We start from the raw sequence: 17,849 nt of genomic DNA on the forward strand, positions 1-17,849 counted from the left end.
CAAAGATACAGCATATTATATACTTCAGCAAAGATACAGCATATTATATACTTCAGCAAAGATACAGCATATAATATACTTCAGTTTGAAGGTAGATTATTAGAGGTTTCTATTCGATGTAACAAGCATCGTAAGCTACTAGAAGGTAGTAATTTTATGTTATACATTGCTCCCTTCTTATACAATCAGGACAAATAGATATATAAATTACTTATCAGCTAACCCCCCTTTTGCTGACTAAACATTCTAGTTTTTTAGTACCAAGCTGTAATTGCCCTCAGCAAACATCTGTCTAAAATGGAACTTATCTTATCTCTAACATTTCTGGTTTTAAGTTGCCCTCTCAACTTTCAAAATGAAAAAACATCTTGAAACATTTTAACGTATTGTATGCTGAATATATATATATATATATATATATATATATATATATATATATATATATATATATATTGCTATCCTACTTTAATATAGAAAATATATAGATACAAATAATATATATATCAATGTATATCGCTACCCACCGATGATACCCTGGATCTCACCCAGGATTTCGGGCAATTTACCCGGGATTCCGCAGAGTCTTTGACACGCCCGGCCGAAAGGTAACTGCCGCTTCTTCTCTTTTTCACATTTCTCAGGGAAGCCGATCCGTGGTCAGGTACTCTTTGGAGTTTCGCACTATCGCCGCCGAGACCGGATGGAATAACGAGGCGTTAGCAGCCGCCTTCTGGCAAGGTCTTACTGAGATTTTAAAGGATGAACTCGTGGCACATGAACGTCCCACTGATCTCGAGGAACTCATCGCCACATGTATTCTCATTGATCAACGACTGCAGGAGAGGAGAACTGAAAGATCCCGTCATCGGCAGCTCACTCCGAGGGTTCCTTCTTCCCGTGCCGGTGCAGCTGAACCCCTCCGCCGGATATCCCAGAGCCTCTGCAACTTGGAGGTAACAAGTTGTCCTCCAGCGAGAAACCGCGTCGATGCAACGCCGGTCTCTGCCTGTACTGTGTCAATCCCGGACAGCAGGTACTCTATTGCCCCCAAAAGTCGGGAAACGCCAACTCCCAATGAGGTTCACATTGGGAACACTTTCTACATCCCCTATGAGACCCGATAACTCGCACTTTCTCCCCTCTAGCTGTTAGTCCGTGGCTGGCACTCCCCACCATTATGTTACAAAAGTCTCTTCTCGATTTAATAATTAGGAATCCGGTTCAGTTCAGTATCAGCAGTTTCTATTTCTTCACTTCAGCTTCAGCAAAGACACAGCATATTATATACTTCAGCAAAGATACTGCATATTATATACTTCAGCAAAGATACAGCATATTATATACTTCAGCAAAGATACAGCATATTATATACTTCAGCAAAGATACAGCATATTATATACTTCAGCAAAGATACAGCATATTATATACTTCAGCAAAGATACAGCATATTATATGCTTCAGCTTCAGCAAAGATACAGCATATTATATACTTCAGCAAAGATACAGCATATTATATACTTCAGCAAAGATACAGTATATTATATACTTCAGCAAAGATACAGCATATTATATACTTCAGCAAAGACACAGCATATTATATACTTCAGCAAAGATACAGCATATTATATACTTCAGCAAAGATACAGCATATTATATACTTCAGCAAAGATACAGCATATTATATACTTCAGCAAAGATACAGCATATTATATACTTCAGCAAAGATACAGCATATTATATACTTCAGCAAAGACACAGCATATTATATACTTCAGCAAAGATACAGCATATTATATACTTCAGCAAAGACACAGCATATTATATACTTCAGCAAAGACACAGCATATTATATGTGTAAGGATGTGCATATATATATATATGTTCCGCGCTGTCATTTACAAAGGAAGCGCCATATTGTCCTTTTGCCAGCAAGGTCACTGTGTACAAGTTAGGCTGCGCATGCGCGAGAGAAGCGCGCGAAGGGCAACCAATCTGTAGAGACTCTGAACTCTGAACTGTGAGAGAGTCAGCTGAGGCTGAGGACCAATCGGGTGTGAGACTCTGGATAGAGGAACCGGATGCGTGTGGGCGGTGGGTCAGACACGAGAGGGAGGTGAAGGAGGAGGTTGGCGGAACCATCGGCAGCTCACTCCGAGGGTTCCTTCTTCCCGTGCCGGTACAGCTGAACCCCTCCGCCAGATATCCCAGAGCCTCTGCAACTTGGAGGTAACAAATTGTCCTCCAGCGAGAAACCGCGTCGATGCAACGCCGGTCTCTGCCTGTACTGTGTCAATCCCGGACAGCAGGTACTCTATTGCCCCCAAAAGTCGGGAAACGCCAACTCCCAATGAGGTTCACATTGGGAACACTTTCTACATCCCCTATGAAAGCGAAACTGTTGATAACCAGGATCCTGCTTCCTGTAACACTTACCGGCGAGGGCTTCCACACTTCTGCGATGGCCTTTGTGGATTCCGGGTCGGGAGGCAACTTTGTCGATCAGGGCTTCGCCGAGAGAAATAAGATTCACCTCGTTCGCAAGAAATGCCCTGTGGGCTTGGAAGCCATTGATGGTCGCCCTCTGCAACCAGCTTATATCTCTTTACAAACCGTTCTCTTTCGTCTTCATACTGGTGAGGACCACACAGAAGAGATCCAGCTGGATGCCATCCACACCCCTTCGGTGGACGTGATTCTTGGTCTCCCATGGCTGCAACTTCACAATCCACGCATCGATTGGTCTGACAAGGAACCTGTCCTGTGGAGCCCCTTTTGTTCCAGGAACTGCACTGTGCCCATCAAAAGTATTTGTGATGTTACTGCTCCCAAAGAAGAGAAGGTAGAATTGGCCGAGGTCTACGCCGAATTTTGCAATGTTTTTGATAAAGCCAGGTCTGAGGTCTTACCTCCGCATCATTCTTTTGTTTGTCCTATTGACTTGCTTCCCAGCTCTGTACCTCCCAGGGGAACCTCATATCCATGTTCCCTTCCCGAGACTAAAGCTATGAAGCAGTATATCCAGGAAAATGTACAAAGGGGCTTTATTTGAAAATCTTCTTCTCCAGCCGGTCGGTGCAGGCTTCTTTGTGAAGAACAAGGACGGATTGCTACGACCATGTAACAATTACAGACGTCATAACAAGATCATTATCAAAAACTGTTACCCCTTACCATTGATTTCGGAACTCTTCGATCACCTCCAAGGAGCCGACATCTTCACTAAATTGGACCTCCATGGGGCCTAAAATTTGGTAAGGATCCGCCAAGGTGATGAATGGAAAACAGCTTTCAATACCGGTGACGGTCACTATGAATACCTCGTCATGTCCTTCGGTCTCTGTAATGCCCCTGCAGTTTTCCAAAACTTCGGTAATTAAATCTTTCGAGATCTGCTCAATCAATGTGTCGTCATCTATCTGGATGACATAGAAAAGATCACTAAGTCCTCATAGGAGCATGTATATAATGTATACCCTGTTCATTTATGTAACTGTATTTGTAACCATGTATTATTTGTCATATTAACTATGTCCAGGACATGCATGAAAACGAGAGGTAACTCTCAATGTATTACTTCCTGGTAAAACATTTTATAAATAAATAAAATAAATGTCAACCAGGTACTTCTATGCCTATGTGAAAACCATTTGTTCGCCAAGTTCACCAAATTCCACCGCGGTCCTGGGATACATAATTTCCAAAATGGATCTCACCATGGATCTTGCTAAAGGAAAGGCGGTTCTGGATTGGCCTTGTCCCACTTCTCTCAAAGCCGTGCAGCATTTCCTGGGGTTTGCGAATTACTACCGCAGGTTCATTCAAAACTTCTCCTTAGTAAAGCTGTGATGAGAGCTACCGCTAAGAAAGGTGTGGATCCGGCTTCATTGTCACAGGCAGCTACCCAAGCTTTCGATCACATAAAAACCACCTTGGTTTCTGCACCTATCCTCACACATCCGGATCCCGAGCTACCGTTCACCTTGGAGGTAGATGCGTCAGACGTCGGGGCCAGTGCTGTTCTCTCACAGAGAAGGAATCCTCAGGCCAGACTCCATCACTGTGCCTTTTTCTCGAAAAAAAAAATTCTCCACCTGAGCAAAATTATGATGTTGGTAACCGGAAACTCCTAGCAATCCAGAGGAATCCAGAGCAATCTAGAGGAATGGAGACATCTGATGGAAGGCACAGAGAACCAGATCACTGTCCTCACCAACTACAAAAACTTACTCTATATCGAGGGCGCTCGTCGCTTAGGGTGTCGTCAAGCCCGGTGGTCGCTTTTCTTTTCCCATTTTAATTTTATTATCTCCTTTTTTCCGGGTTATAAAAATGTCAAAGCTGATGCTCTCTCCTGTCAGTTTTTGGTAGACGACAAAACAGAGGATCAGCAGGAACCTATTATTCCCTCCAAATTTATACTCTCCGCCAACACTTTTGATGCCTTGAGAGACATTGTACAAGAGCAGTCTCACATTCCTGGGGGTCTTGTAGTTCCTGATGGGTGATTGTTTACCTCACCACCTCATCGGTAGAAGGTTCTTGAATGGGGTCACTCTTCCAAGTCATCAAGTCATCCAGGTACTAGAAGGACCACCGATCTCGTGGAGCGAACCTTTTGGTGGCCTGGCATGCAAAAGGACATTAAAGAATTTGTTGCTGCATGCTCGACATGAGCTCGGAATAAGACTCCCTGGAATAAACCACTAGGGCTTCTTCGACTGCTTCCCATCGTGGACCGTCCATGGAAATACTTGTCCATGGACTTCATAGTCGAACTGCCTGCATCTAGAGGGATGAACACCATCTTATTTGAGGTAGACCGCTTCTTCAAGCAGTCTCACTTTATTCCATTATAAGGTTTAGCCAACTCTCCCAAATTGGCAGACATCTTTATCAAAGAACTGTTTTGCCTCCATAGGGTACCACTGGTCGTATTCTCTGATAGAGGTTCACAGTTCAGATCTAAGTTCTGATGCTCCTTCTGCCAGCAACTAGGAATAGTACTACATTTTTCTTCGGGTTATCATCCCCAAACTAATGGCCAGACTGAGCGAACCAACCAGTCACTGGAGCAAAACATTAGGTGTTTCATCTCAGACACTCAAGATGACTTTTCTCATCTCCTTCCCTGGACCGAGTTTGCACACAACAATTTGCACAATGAATCCACCATGGAGTCGACCTTCTTCATTAATTATGGGTTTCACCCATCACTATACCAAGTTCCGGAGTAGCAGCAGCAGATGACAGAATTCAAGGCCTTCAAGATTTATCGAAAAGGATCCAAGAGAACCTCAAGAAGGCAATTACCAGGCAAAAAGCGCATGCGGACCGTCACAGAAGGAGGATCCAAGAGTTGAACCCAGGAGACAGGGTGTGGTTGTCCTCTAAGAATATCAGGGTCAAGGTCCCTACGCTGAAACTGGCACCAAGGTTCATTGGACCATATACAGTACCATCATGGAAAAATTCAACCCGGTTGCATACCGGCTACGCCTTCCTCCTTCTATGAGGATTTCCTCCATTTTTCACGTGTCTTTGCTCAAACCAGTTGTTCAGGATTCTCGCTTCCCCGATCTCTCCTTGTCTGCGGCTCCTCTCCTCGTACAGGGACGACCAGAGTACAAGGTCCAGTCTATTTTAGACTCCAGGATTTCTAGGGGATCGGTCCAGTATCTTGTGCACTGGAGGGGTTTCGGCCCCGAGGAACGATCCTGAGTTCCTCACCACCATCTTCACGCCCCCAGGCTTGTTCGCATCTTCCATGCCAAGTACCCACACAAGCCGTTCCTGAGACGCCCGGAGGTCGCTCCTGAAGGGGGGGGGGGGGGTAATGTCAGGATCCATGACACGCGGCACACTCAGCACTCACCTCAACCCGTGATGGGGCCCCCCGCTCCTTCCGTCACTCCTGGTGTTTACCTGCTGGCTCTGGGACTCGCCACAAGGCTAGGGGCAATAAGTACTGTCCCCCTGGTCCCGCGTCCAGACTCCGCCCACATGGTAATGTCATCTGTGTGCAGCGTGCACACATGGCGCGTGGTCAGCACGCACAAGAGCCGTGTCCTCTCTCTGCTTTTGGGGTCCTGCTCTCTGGATTGGGTTTGCTGTTATCTTGCCTCCACAGTCTTGTCCTGCTCCTTGTTCCTTGCTCCTGACCTTTGCTACTCTTCCGGATTACGCTCTTCTGTTTTCCTGACCTCGGCTACCAACGGCAATCCGCACCTCTCCATCCCGACATCGGCAAAGCACCACGGCAATTCACTCCTCTCCAATCCAGACCACAGCTAAGTACCTCCTACGATCCGCAACTCTCAGACACCGACCTCGGCAAGTATTACTGACCATCCAGACCTCACCTACCCCGACCCTCGCTACCTCGACCAATGTACACTCCAGACGCGCCCACGCGGCTGTGGGTTGGTGTTATCTCTAATCCCCACCGCGGTCACGCCGTGTTTGTGGTGAGCGCTCCGTTACACTGGCTTTACCCTTTTGTCCATTTGGATTTCCATGTTGCTGACCCCGGACCGTGACCCCGACCTCGCTGCTTTCTGCCTGCCCTGACCCTTTGCCTGTTTACTGGACTTTGCACCTCTGCCGCCAGCCCTGACCTCCTGCCTGCTTACAGACATGGATACTCTATACAAAAAAACACTAGATGACGCTCATACACTCTAAAAAACACACAACTTAAACCATGCAGTGATATATAGTGACTAGTGATATCAAAAATAAATCAAAAATAAAGTGCATGAAGTGATAAATAGACACTCAAACCCTTAAGGACTGTTTCACGGTCCGCAAAGTAACAGGAAAAGGAATCAGGGGAGCGTCAGTGCCTAAGGAAAAAATGTGATACTCGCATAGTGCAATATGTTAACAATACACATACACAGGCAGAGCTCTCATAAGAGCACAGTGAGGCTAGATATTAATGATCACTAACTATCAGAAATATTAGCTGTGTATGGGCATCTCTAATGACCCATACACACAGGAACATAAATAGGAGGTAGGAATCCAAAAGAGAGACACCAATCCAATACTTAAAAAATGTAGATATTTATCCAGCATTGATAAAAATTGGAGGCTTACAGGATTCCGGAAAGGTAACAGCAAGTTTGTACACATGAAGGTTCACTCGAGTCGCGTTCTCGGGATCTCTGCACGATGCTGCTTCCTCATCCGGTCTCCGACCTGCGCTGCTTCAGGGGGCCGATACGTCACTTCCGGGTTCTTCAACTCGTATTGCGGACGCCACCGGAACTCCACAGCAGGCTCTCTCCCTCTGGATCTCACACGAGGGGTTACGCTCTACTAGTTTCGCCGTACGTAGTGACGGCTTCGTCAGGAGTGCATGGATACTCTAACAGGAATCTGTCCCTGGGCTCTGGTCGGTTATTCTGCATCCTTACCTCAGCCCTGCTGTCCGCTTCCTGATTGGAGACGAGTCACAAGGATTTGGAGCAGGCTGTGCTGTATTTGGCAGCTGTGATGCAAGTTTGAGGGGTCAAATGGCCTTGGAGGTTTGTGGACTGGCTAGCACTTCCCAGGTGGCAAAATGGGAAGGTATGCTCTGGGTCAGGCCTGCACTACACGCGGTCCGCAGGCCGCCTGCACTCATTGTGCGGCCCGCTGTGGCTTTCCCCATCCTCCTCCCTCCCGAGCCTCCTCTCCCGGCTGCGAGCCACTATCCCCCCCTCCTCTGCCGGCCACGAGCCCCCATCCCCCCCTCCTCTCCCGGCCACGAGCCCCCACCCCCCCTCCTCTCCCGGCCGCAAACCCCCCCTCCTCTCCCGGCTGCGAGCTCCCCCTCCTCTCCCGGCGGCGAGCCCTCCCTCCTCTCCCGGCCGCGAGCCCCCCCTCCTCTCCTGCCTGGGAGCCGCGATCCCGCTCTCCCCCTCCTCCTCCACGAGCCTGCTCTCAGGACTGCATGAGTGTGCTAGCCCTGCCTGCTCCATGAGGTGCCGTTGGGGGGAGGTGAGGTGCAAGGGGGGGAGGTGAGGTGCAAGGGGGGGCGAGGTGTAAGGTTCAAGGGGGGGTGAGGTGTAAGGGAGGGTGAGGTGCAAGGGGGGGTGAGGTGTAGGGGAGTGAGTGAGGTGCAGGGGGGGAGGTGTAGTGGGGTGATGTGAGGTGCAGGGGGGAGGTGAGGTGCAGGGGGGAGGTGAGGTGCCAGGGGGTAGGTGAGGAGGTGCAGAGGAGTGAGTGAAGTGAGTTGCAGAGGGGGGGAGGTGAGGTGCAGGGGGGAGGTGTAGTGGGGTGATGTGAGGTGATTTGCAGGGGAGTGATGTGAGGTGCGGGGGTGAGGTGCAGGAGTGGAGGTGAGGTGCAGGGGGGAGGTGTAGTGGGGTGATGTGAGGTGCAGGGGGGAGAGTGAAGTGAGGTGCAAAGGGGGAGGTGTAGTGGGGTGATGTGAGGTGCAGGGGGGTGATGTGAGGTGCAGGGATATGATGTTAGATGCAGGGGGGAGAGTGAGGTAAGGTGCAGGGGGGTGGGATGTGTGTGGTCTGCAAGGGGGTATTGTGTGTTATGTGGAGGGGGAATATTGTGTATGGGTGAGGGGGAGAGACGGGGGTGTGAGATAGAGGGTGAGTCTCGCAAAGGTTGATGATGAGGGGTGCAGGGGGAGATATGAGGATGAGGGGTGCTGGGGGAGATATATGAAGATGATGAGTGTCATGGGAGAGGGGGTTTGGCCTGGTATTAAAGGGGTTACACCCCATTTGGCCACCCCCTGCTCTCACTTGGGAAGCAAAGGGTTAACTGGACTGCGTTCCAGCAATGTGTTTTACCCGGCTTCAGTTCACAAATGTGTATTCCCCTGTAAATATGTATTGTTCCCATTCCAGTGTCTGCACCAACACATACACTGGGATTGATGTGGGAGGGAAAGGGTTAATAGTTCTGGAGTGATTATAGCCCTTTGTTCCACTTTCCTGCCTTTTCAGGCTCCATTTTGCAGTTTCTCCATAGGTCGCCATTGGGGCTCAATACAACCCTATGGAGATTCCGGCGATTTGGGCCCGTTTCGGTAGAAGACCTGCAGGTGGCGCCCGAGAGGAGGAGCGGCGGTTCCCCATTGTATGTCAATAGAGCCATTCATTTCAATGGGGATTCCTTGACGCCGATCTCCAGGAACTGGTTGGCAGCCATTCAAACCGCAGACCGCAGAAGCGGATACAATATCTGAAAGAGAGCTTTGATCACACTGAGTTCAAGTTCAAATACAATTGGCATGGGAAACCTAGGTTCTAGGGCACCCAGGAATAAAATTATTTTTGCCCCTTGACCCTAGGAACCCCAACACTCGACCACCACCGGGTCCGGGAATGAAGGACCCCCGTAAAGGGTCACGCTCGCCATGAGGGTCGTGTCATTGACACTAATGGGAGCGGAGGTCACATTGAGTCCTATGGCGGTGCCGGCCCATGCATTTCCTATGGCGCTAGCCATATTGATTCCAATGGGGGAAAGCCGCGTGGCTTTAAAATGGCTAAGTCCGAAAGGGTAAAAAGTGTAAGCCTATATCTCCGGTTCTGTGAGTACCAGAGGGTTGGGATTTTGGTCGCAGGTAGTCACTGTTCCGGCATGACTGCATGGACATTTCCAGCCCCCTCGGATCAACCAGACGGAGAATAGGCAAATGTGAAAATTGTAATTTTACCATTGACTTCAACGGCAGTGTTGCTCCATTGAAAGGCTATAGCGGCAGAGCCCGTTGATTTCAATGGGAGAGTGAAAAGCAGAGATTTCTTTTAGCTATAGCGGAGAATCCTGCATTAAAGTTAATAGGGGATTTTAATTTGTTTTTGGTATCTCCGGTTCTGGGGGTCGTGGAAGGCTGAAACTTGGCCACTTTGGCAAAGGTCTTCCGGCATGAGGACCTGGCAAATTTCAGCCCGCACAGACCCACAGAACGGATTATTTTAATATGTGTAGATATTAAAGAAGGTATTGTATTTTGGGTCTGGTAGAAAAACCCAGAGCCCATATGGTATGTTAATGCTCAGGAGGGAGACAAGTGGTCTACAATAAACCCCTGATCAAAGGCTCCCCCACCCTGCTTGTGCAGGCTATCACAAAGGAAAGCAGGACGTGGGTACTTTATGATGTGTTGTGTTTCACACCTTGGGACAAAGGGTTTCCTGGCCGAAGCAGACATTCAGACACCAGTCTTGTGGGAGGGGGATAGGGAAATAAGCCCCTGATTAGAATAATATCCGCCCAGTGGGCAGGTATTACGTTGCCCCACAAGTGAGGTGGCAAGGAGGGATTAGGTGCATATAATTGTTCTCCAATTACTTGCTCTCAATGCCAGAGTATAGGAGTGAAACTCCATATAAACGAGTGTAAGCTCTATACTCGGGGTCTTCGTGTCTTTCGTGTCTTTTCGTGATGTCTTCGATTTTACCAACTACTGGATGCCTGATTGCTGAATTAATTGCCAATCCTGTAACCTGATTGCTTCATTGTTCATCCCTTAAGTAAGTGCCTATTTTGTCTGTTATTTGTATCATCTTGTGTGTTCACCTATCTAAGGAATAAACTATCTTTATTATATCTAAGTCGTGTTCAATTCAACCCAGATATTTTGGTGTATATTATACCCTGTTACTAGCTACCGTGACAATGAGTGCTGAGGGAGATATGAGGATAATGAGGGGTGCTGAGGGAGATATGAAGATGATGGGGTGCTGGGGCAGATATGAGGATGATGAGGGGTCCTGAGAGAGATTGATGAGGGGTGCTGGAGGAGATATGAGGATGATGATGATGAGAGGTGCTGGGGGAGATATGATGATGATGATGATGAGAGGTGCTGGGGGAGATATGATGATGATGATGATGATGATTTTACCCGTGCGGCCCGAATCTGTTTTCCTTGGAGCAGTTCGGCCCTTCTCGCTTTACAAGTTGTGCAGGCCTGCTCTGGGTCAAACAGGAGGTGCGCTTGGGTCAGGGCATAGTGTGGTGTGCCTAAGGGTGTACTCCGAAGTGGAACCCCTGGTGTTACAAACCAAGAGTGCCCACTGGGTAACGTGGCGACGGTAGGCATGGATAGTGGTTCAGCTGGTGGGGCCACTTTCTGACGGTGTGGCAGGATGGCCGTTATTAGAGACGAGACAACACAATTCTTCCAGTGAAATAATATGCTGGTGGATTTATTTGTCCAAAAATGTAACAAAAACAATGGGTGCTCTGTCCCTTTAAGAAAAACAAAATATAAACAACACGTTATATTGATTTTCACTAGTGTTTCAGCATCATTATTTGATATTATTAAAATGTTATTGTTTTGTATTTTAACAGTGGATGCCCGTGCCATTTCCCTTGGCTATTAGGTATTATTTGAGCGGGAGTATATGGTCCCCTGTTTGACCATATGCACTTTTTCCGTTTTTGTGGACACATCCGTTCTTTTATTGGATATTGTATCCTTATGTACATATTTATACTCTCTATGGGACAATAGTTCCTGTGGTGGATACAATATCTTTATGTACATTACTATTTCCTCTACCTTGAGTGCAATGTGAAAAGGGGACTGCTGTGACCTTGTCACTTTCTCTGTATCTCTTCTAAATGTTGTCTGACTATGGGAGTAACAGGAGCAATGCGTTCTTTTAAATCTTCTACAAATTGGATGACATTCTTCCCTGGAACAGCTTGTTGCTCCCACTCTTCTGTGAGGCTATCCAGAATCCCTCTTGGGCATCTCCCATACAGGAGTTTAAACGGGGAAACCCCGTAGAGGCCTATGGTACTTCTTGGATAGCAAACAAGAGATAAGGCAAAAAGGTGTCCCAGTTCTTCCCATCACTACCAACCGCCTTCCTCAACATCATCTTAAGAGTTTTATTAAATCTTTCTACCAGTCCGTCCGTTTGCGGATGGTAAACAGAGGTTCTTAGGGACTTTATTTTTAGCTCTACGCATAATTCTTGCATAAGTTGAGACGTAAACGGGGTGCCCTGATCTGTCAAAATTTCTTTGGTATCCTGAGTCGGGAGAATACCTGTAACAATTCCTTAGCTGTGGCGTTGGAGGAGGTATTACGTAAAGGCAGCGCCTCTGGATAGCGAGTGGCATAATCTAGAATTACTAGGATGTATTGATGGCCCTTGTCAGATTTCTCCAAGGCACCCACTATATCTATAGCAATCCTCTCAAATGGGATCTCAATAATAGGCATAGGAATTAACGGGGCCCTCAAGCTTGGTCGGGGGGCTGTCAACTGACACTCAGGGCAGGAGACACAGAACCTTTTTACTGCATTATATATCCCGGGTCAGTAAAATCTTTTTAGGATTCTTTTCTGTGTTTTCTCTACTCCAAGATGACCCCCCAATAAGTGAGAGTGTGCTAGCTCTAGGACCTTCCTTACTAATGAATTTGGTACTAGCAATTTTTCTATTTCCTGGCCCCCCTCTTGGCTCACATGGTATAACAAATCATTTTTAATACAAAAATAGGGCTAGGAGTTCTTGGTTGTTCCTTCTACCGGGACCCCATTAACTTCTACCGCTTGGCCAAACCCATTTTCAACTGGGGATCATTAGCTTGCTAACCTACCAAAATTACTCAGGGAAAGTTCTAAACTTCCAAAACATTCCTCTTCTGGAGTTTGACCGGTTACAACTACGGGTAACTCTGACTCCTGAGTGTCAACCAGCCCTGTCTCTGACAACTCTTCATCCTCTGTTCTCCCTCTGTTAGGAGTAGTAACCAGTGCTAATGGGGTGGGGGCGGACCTCTTTTTTCGTCCTTAATACATTCTCGTTTTGATTTCGGGGTTTTAGACACTTCAGAGACGAATTCTGGGTATGTAAGCGGAAAAACTTCATCCGGAGTAGGATTGTTTAAGGTGACTTGTCCTCTGATCAGGGGGTCAAAATCAGGAAAATTACAGCCTAACACTAGGGAATGGGGTAACTTTGGTACAATTACTGCCGTAGTTTGGATGACTTGCCCCTCGGCTTTTACTTTTATCGGAGTCGTGGTGTACGGAGGCGTGCACCCATGTACACATAATACCCGCAGCTTCTCACCCTGGCGTAACTGGAGAGGCTTAACCAACTTCGCTGACACCAAGTTAATATTACTCCCCGAGTCTACTAAGGTGGAGATTGGTTAACCATTTAAAATCATAGTGGTGACCTCACAGAGCCATACGCACACTCCATTGGTTCAGACAACTCAGGGCAGTGAGCCTTAATATGTCCCGCCTTCCCACACTCATAACAAACAATTGGCACAGTTAGTTCTTGAATCTGTAGCATTTATGGTCACCACAAACCGGGACAAGACCGCGGGGCTTAGGTGGGGATGGATATACACCAACCTTAGACCACAAAGCCGGGTCTGGGTTGCATAGTCCGTAGTCGTGTGTTGCCAGGTCAGTATTGGAGAAGGCAGAGTAGTCCACAGGCAAGCCGGGGTCAAGGTAGGCAGCACAGGAGCGAAGGTCGAGGACACAGGTAAAATTTGGCAAAAGGAAAAACTTCAGCGAAGGTTCAGGGCATAGAGAAGGAACAGGGCATAGAGAAGGCCACGGGAAAACCAGGAGTGCAGACATGCCACAGAAACACTGAGGACATCGGTGTAGCCGCTTCAGCGCAGCAAAAGGTGAAGTCTGCCAGGAACAAGAACAGTAGCACCGGGGCTACTGTGCAGGAAGGCCTTAGGATGCAGGAGGCTTCAGGAGAAAAGGACAAGGCACAAGAAGGCCAAGTCAGGCCAAACAGATGTGCTTGTGGCAAGCACAGTTACGTGGAGAAAGTCTATGTTCAGCAACTTCCTGGGGGATAGGGCAGCAGGTAAATAACACTGGCAGCCAATGGGGCCAGAGCTGCATAAGAGGCAGCAACAGGCAGGCTGCAGAGTAACACCAAAAGCAGGTGATTCTGATTGCAGGTTCAGGGAGGGATTTGTCTGGAAGCTCTAAAGCACTGTAAGGATGAGTTCCAGCCAAACCCAGGAGCGGATCCCTTATAGAAACCCTCTCATAGATTTAGAGTTTCTGTCCTTATCCAGGTTTTCTTCCACTCCCTCAAACCGTGCGGCCGGTCACGGGTCTTTGTTCCAGCGCTGGCTTCTACTGTTCGTGTTGGGCCACGGGTTTTGGTTTGTGCGAGAAACTGTGGAGCATGACAGTTCACAAGTGGTTCGAAAACGTTCCACTGCGCTGACCATGGCATCATAAGTGAAGGGATCTCCTTGTCTCAACCAATGTCGGACGTCCTGGAGTAATGCTCGAATGAATCGGTCCAAAACCACCATCTGAAGGATCCGGGTTGGGCTATATGCTTCTGGTTTGTGCCACTTGGTCGCCACATGGATCAAATCCCATAACTGTGTTCTGGTGGATTTCTGTTCCTGGTATCTCCATGTACGGAACCTTTGCACACAGACTGCGGGAGACACTCCAATCCTTGCAAGGATTTCGCTTTTTAGACGGTCATAATCTGCTGCGCCTTCTTCATCGAGGTCACAATATGCTTTTTGGGCTTCCCCTAGTAGAAAGGGGGCGATAATCCCAGCCCATTTGGAGCAGGCTCAACTTTCCCGGGAAGCAATTTGCTCAAAGGACCGGAGGTAACTCTCTACGTCATCTTGTGGCATCATTTTCTGCAGGTATAGGTTCGCCTGGAAGGCTGCACCTCGGCTGCACTGGTCGAGCCCATAGTAATCTGGGCCAGGTGTTGAACCAGCTCCCTCTGTGTTTCTGAGATAACGCCAAGCTGGGCCGCAAGTATCTGGTTTGTCTCAAGTTGTGCCGCAGCGCTTTCAAATCCCTTAGTGATGCTGTCCGCCTCTTGCCGGTTAGTTTCCTGCTTAACACCGTCCTCCATACTGACAGTAACAGTCTGCACAGGATCCACCAGTCACAATGTGCAGCTCCGTCCCTTTTACTAGGTGTTTGGCATCCCACTTCTTACACCACTTGTGGCAGGATTACTGTGGTTAGTGAGGAGACAACACAATTTTTCCAGTGAAATAATCTGCTGGTGGATTTATTTGTCCAAAATATAACAAAAACAATGGGTGCACTGTCCCTTTAAGTAAAACAAAATATAAACAAAAGCCTATCCCCGTTAGGGAAGCTAACTAACCTAGGTTAAGCCTATCTATCCGGCTGGTTAACTAAGCTAGGCCAGACCAACAATATTGGGTAACACCATTTGGCTCCTTACCTGGGAGCTTTATTCCATTGGGACAGCATAAGTATGTGGAGCCTGGGTCTGTCTGTCTGTCTCTCTCTGTCTGTCTGTGTCTGTCTGTCTGTCTGTCCAGAGGCATTTCCTCTACCTCTTTTTAAAGGCAGGTGAGCTTACTAATTAGGATCACCCGTGAACTGCTTAATCAGCTGGGTCTATGACTCTGTCACACCGGGTACAGGAAAATGATGGTGTGGAGGAATGGAAAGGGCAGAACTGGAGGGTACCAGGGTCCTCTGCGATCTTCTGGTTTCTCAGACACATTCACACGTAAAATCCCTTATACAGGAGCAGAAAGTATTCCCTGCATGTTTAGGAAATAACAATAACAGGTATTGTAATTGTTCCACAACAATATGTTTTAACATTGAACAGGGTATTAAGAGGCCATACATCAAGCCCAGGGGAGGTCAGTGGATCAAACTTTGGAAAACATCAATGCCACAGGAAAGGTTACTGGCCCTAGAAACTGGAGGTCACTGACCCTGCAGACTAGGGGAGAGGTCACTGACCCTGCAGACTAGGGGAGAGGTCACTGTCCCTGCAGACTAGGGGAGAGGTCACTGACCCTGCAGACTTGGGGAGAAGTCACTGTCCCTGCAGACTGGGGGAGAGGTCACTGACCCTGCAGACTTGGGGAGGGGTCACTGACCCTGCAGACTAGGGGAGAGGTCACTGACCCTACAGACTAGGGGAGAGGTCACTGACCCTGCAGACTAAGGGAGAGGTCACTGTCCCTGCAGACTAGGGGAGAGGTTACTGACCCTGCAGACTTGGGGAGAGGTCACTGACCCTACAGACTAGGGGAGAGGTCACTGACCCTGCAGACTTGTGGAGATGTCACTGTCCCTGCAGATTAAGGGAGATGTCACTGTCCCTGAAGACTAGGGGAGAGGTCACTGTCCCTGAAGATTAGGGGAGAGGTCACTGTCCCTGCAGACTAGGGGAGAGGTCACTTTCCCTGCAGTCTGGGGAGAAGTGTGGGTGCCATGTTGCTTGTATGCTTTTCCTGCAGTCTCTTATCATTGTGTCACATAGCAGGTGTTATGTGTGAGTGTTATCAGGGTGTGGAAGGAGTGGCAGCAGCCTGTGTGCTCTTCATCTGTCCCCAGCCCAGGACACACGTTAATCTGTCACCTCTGCCACCCACCCAGGCTAATGTCCAGACCTGTCCCAGGTATTACGCACGCCAGAGTATCTGTCCTCCCACACCAACTTCATCCTATAAAGAGAGAGAGGCAGAGACAGATAGACAAGGAGAGAGAGCGTGAGTAACAGAGATAGACAAGGAGAGAGCGGGAGATCAGACAAAGAGAGTGCAGTATCAGAGCGCGCGGGGGATCAGTGAGTGCAGTATCAGAGCGCGCGGGGGATCAGTGAGTGCAGTATCAGAGCACGCGGGGGATCAGTGAGTGCAGTATCAGAGCGCGCGGGGGATCAGTGAGTGCAGTATCAGAGCGCGCGGGGGATCAGTGAGTGCAGTATCAGAGCGCGCGGGGTATCAGTGAGTGCAGTATCAGAGCGCGCAGGGTATCAGTGAGTGCAGTATCAGAGCACGCGGGGGATCAGTGAGTGCAGTATCAGAGCGCGCGGGGGATCAGTGAGTGCAGTATCAGAGCGCGCGGGGGATCAGTGAGTGCAGTATCAGAGCGCGCGGGGTATCAGTGAGTGCAGTATCAGAGCGCGCGGGGGATCAGTGAGTGCAGTATCAGAGCGCGCGGGGTATCAGTGAGTGCAGTATCAGAGCGCGCGGGGGATCAGTGAGTGCAGTATCAGAGCGCGCGGGGGATCAGTGAGTGCAGTATCAGAGCGCGCGGGGGATCAGTGAGTGCAGTATCAGAGCGCGCGGGGGATCAGTGAGTGCAGTATCAGAGCGCGCGGGGGATCAGTGAGTGCAGTATCAGAGCGCGCGGGGTATCAGTGAGTGCAGTATCAGAGCGCGCGGGGTATCAGTGAGTGCAGTATCAGAGCGCGCGGGGGATCAGTGAGTGCAGTATCAGAGCGCGCGGGGTATCAGTGAGTGCAGTATCAGAGCGCGCGGGGTATCAGTGAGTGCAGTATCAGAGCGCGCGGGGGATCAGTGAGTGCAGTATCAGAGCGCGCGGGGGATCAGTGAGTGCAGTATCAGAGCGCGCGGGGTATCAGTGAGTGCAGTATCAGAGCGCGCGGGGGATCAGTGAGTGCAGTATCAGAGCGCGCGGGGGATCAGTGAGTGCAGTATCAGAGCGCGCGGGGGATCAGTGAGTGCAGTATCAGAGCGCGCGGGGGATCAGTGAGTGCAGTATCAGAGCGCGCGGGGGATCAGTGAGTGCAGTATCAGAGCGCGCGGGGATCAGAGAGTGCAGTATCAGAGCGCGCGGGGGATCAGTGAGTGCAGTATCAGAGCGCGCGGGGATCAGTGAGCGCAGTATCAGAGCGCGCGGCGGATCAGTGAGTGCAGTATCAGAGCGCGCGGGGGATCAGTGAGTGCAGTATCAGAGCGCGCGGGGGATCAGTGAGCGCAGTATCACAATGACAGTGAACATGTGCGGCATTGTGACTGTCATGGGAAGCCTGATCATCACGGGGACACTCACAGAGGGTGAGTAATGGTCTGAATAAAGGTGAGTGAGAGAGGAGATACTCAGT

At 49.0% G+C, this 17,849-nt stretch overlaps 1 protein-coding gene across 1 annotated transcript in view; it reads left to right on the forward strand.

The window, feature by feature from the left end:
* The first annotated feature begins 16,462 nt into the window (after positions 1-16,462).
* LOC142494330 (regenerating islet-derived protein 4-like) overlaps positions 16,463-17,849 on the forward strand; it is a 57,730-nt gene continuing 56,343 nt past the window's right edge. The window contains exon 1 of the mRNA XM_075598889.1: positions 16,463-17,802. Coding sequence (XP_075455004.1) covers positions 17,733-17,802 — 70 coding nt within the window. The 5' untranslated portion in view covers positions 16,463-17,732. The remainder of the gene's footprint in view (positions 17,803-17,849) is intronic.

Source organism: Ascaphus truei, chromosome 5, assembly GCF_040206685.1.
Source record: "Ascaphus truei isolate aAscTru1 chromosome 5, aAscTru1.hap1, whole genome shotgun sequence".
In the NCBI taxonomy this organism is placed as follows: Eukaryota; Metazoa; Chordata; class Amphibia; order Anura; family Ascaphidae; genus Ascaphus; species Ascaphus truei.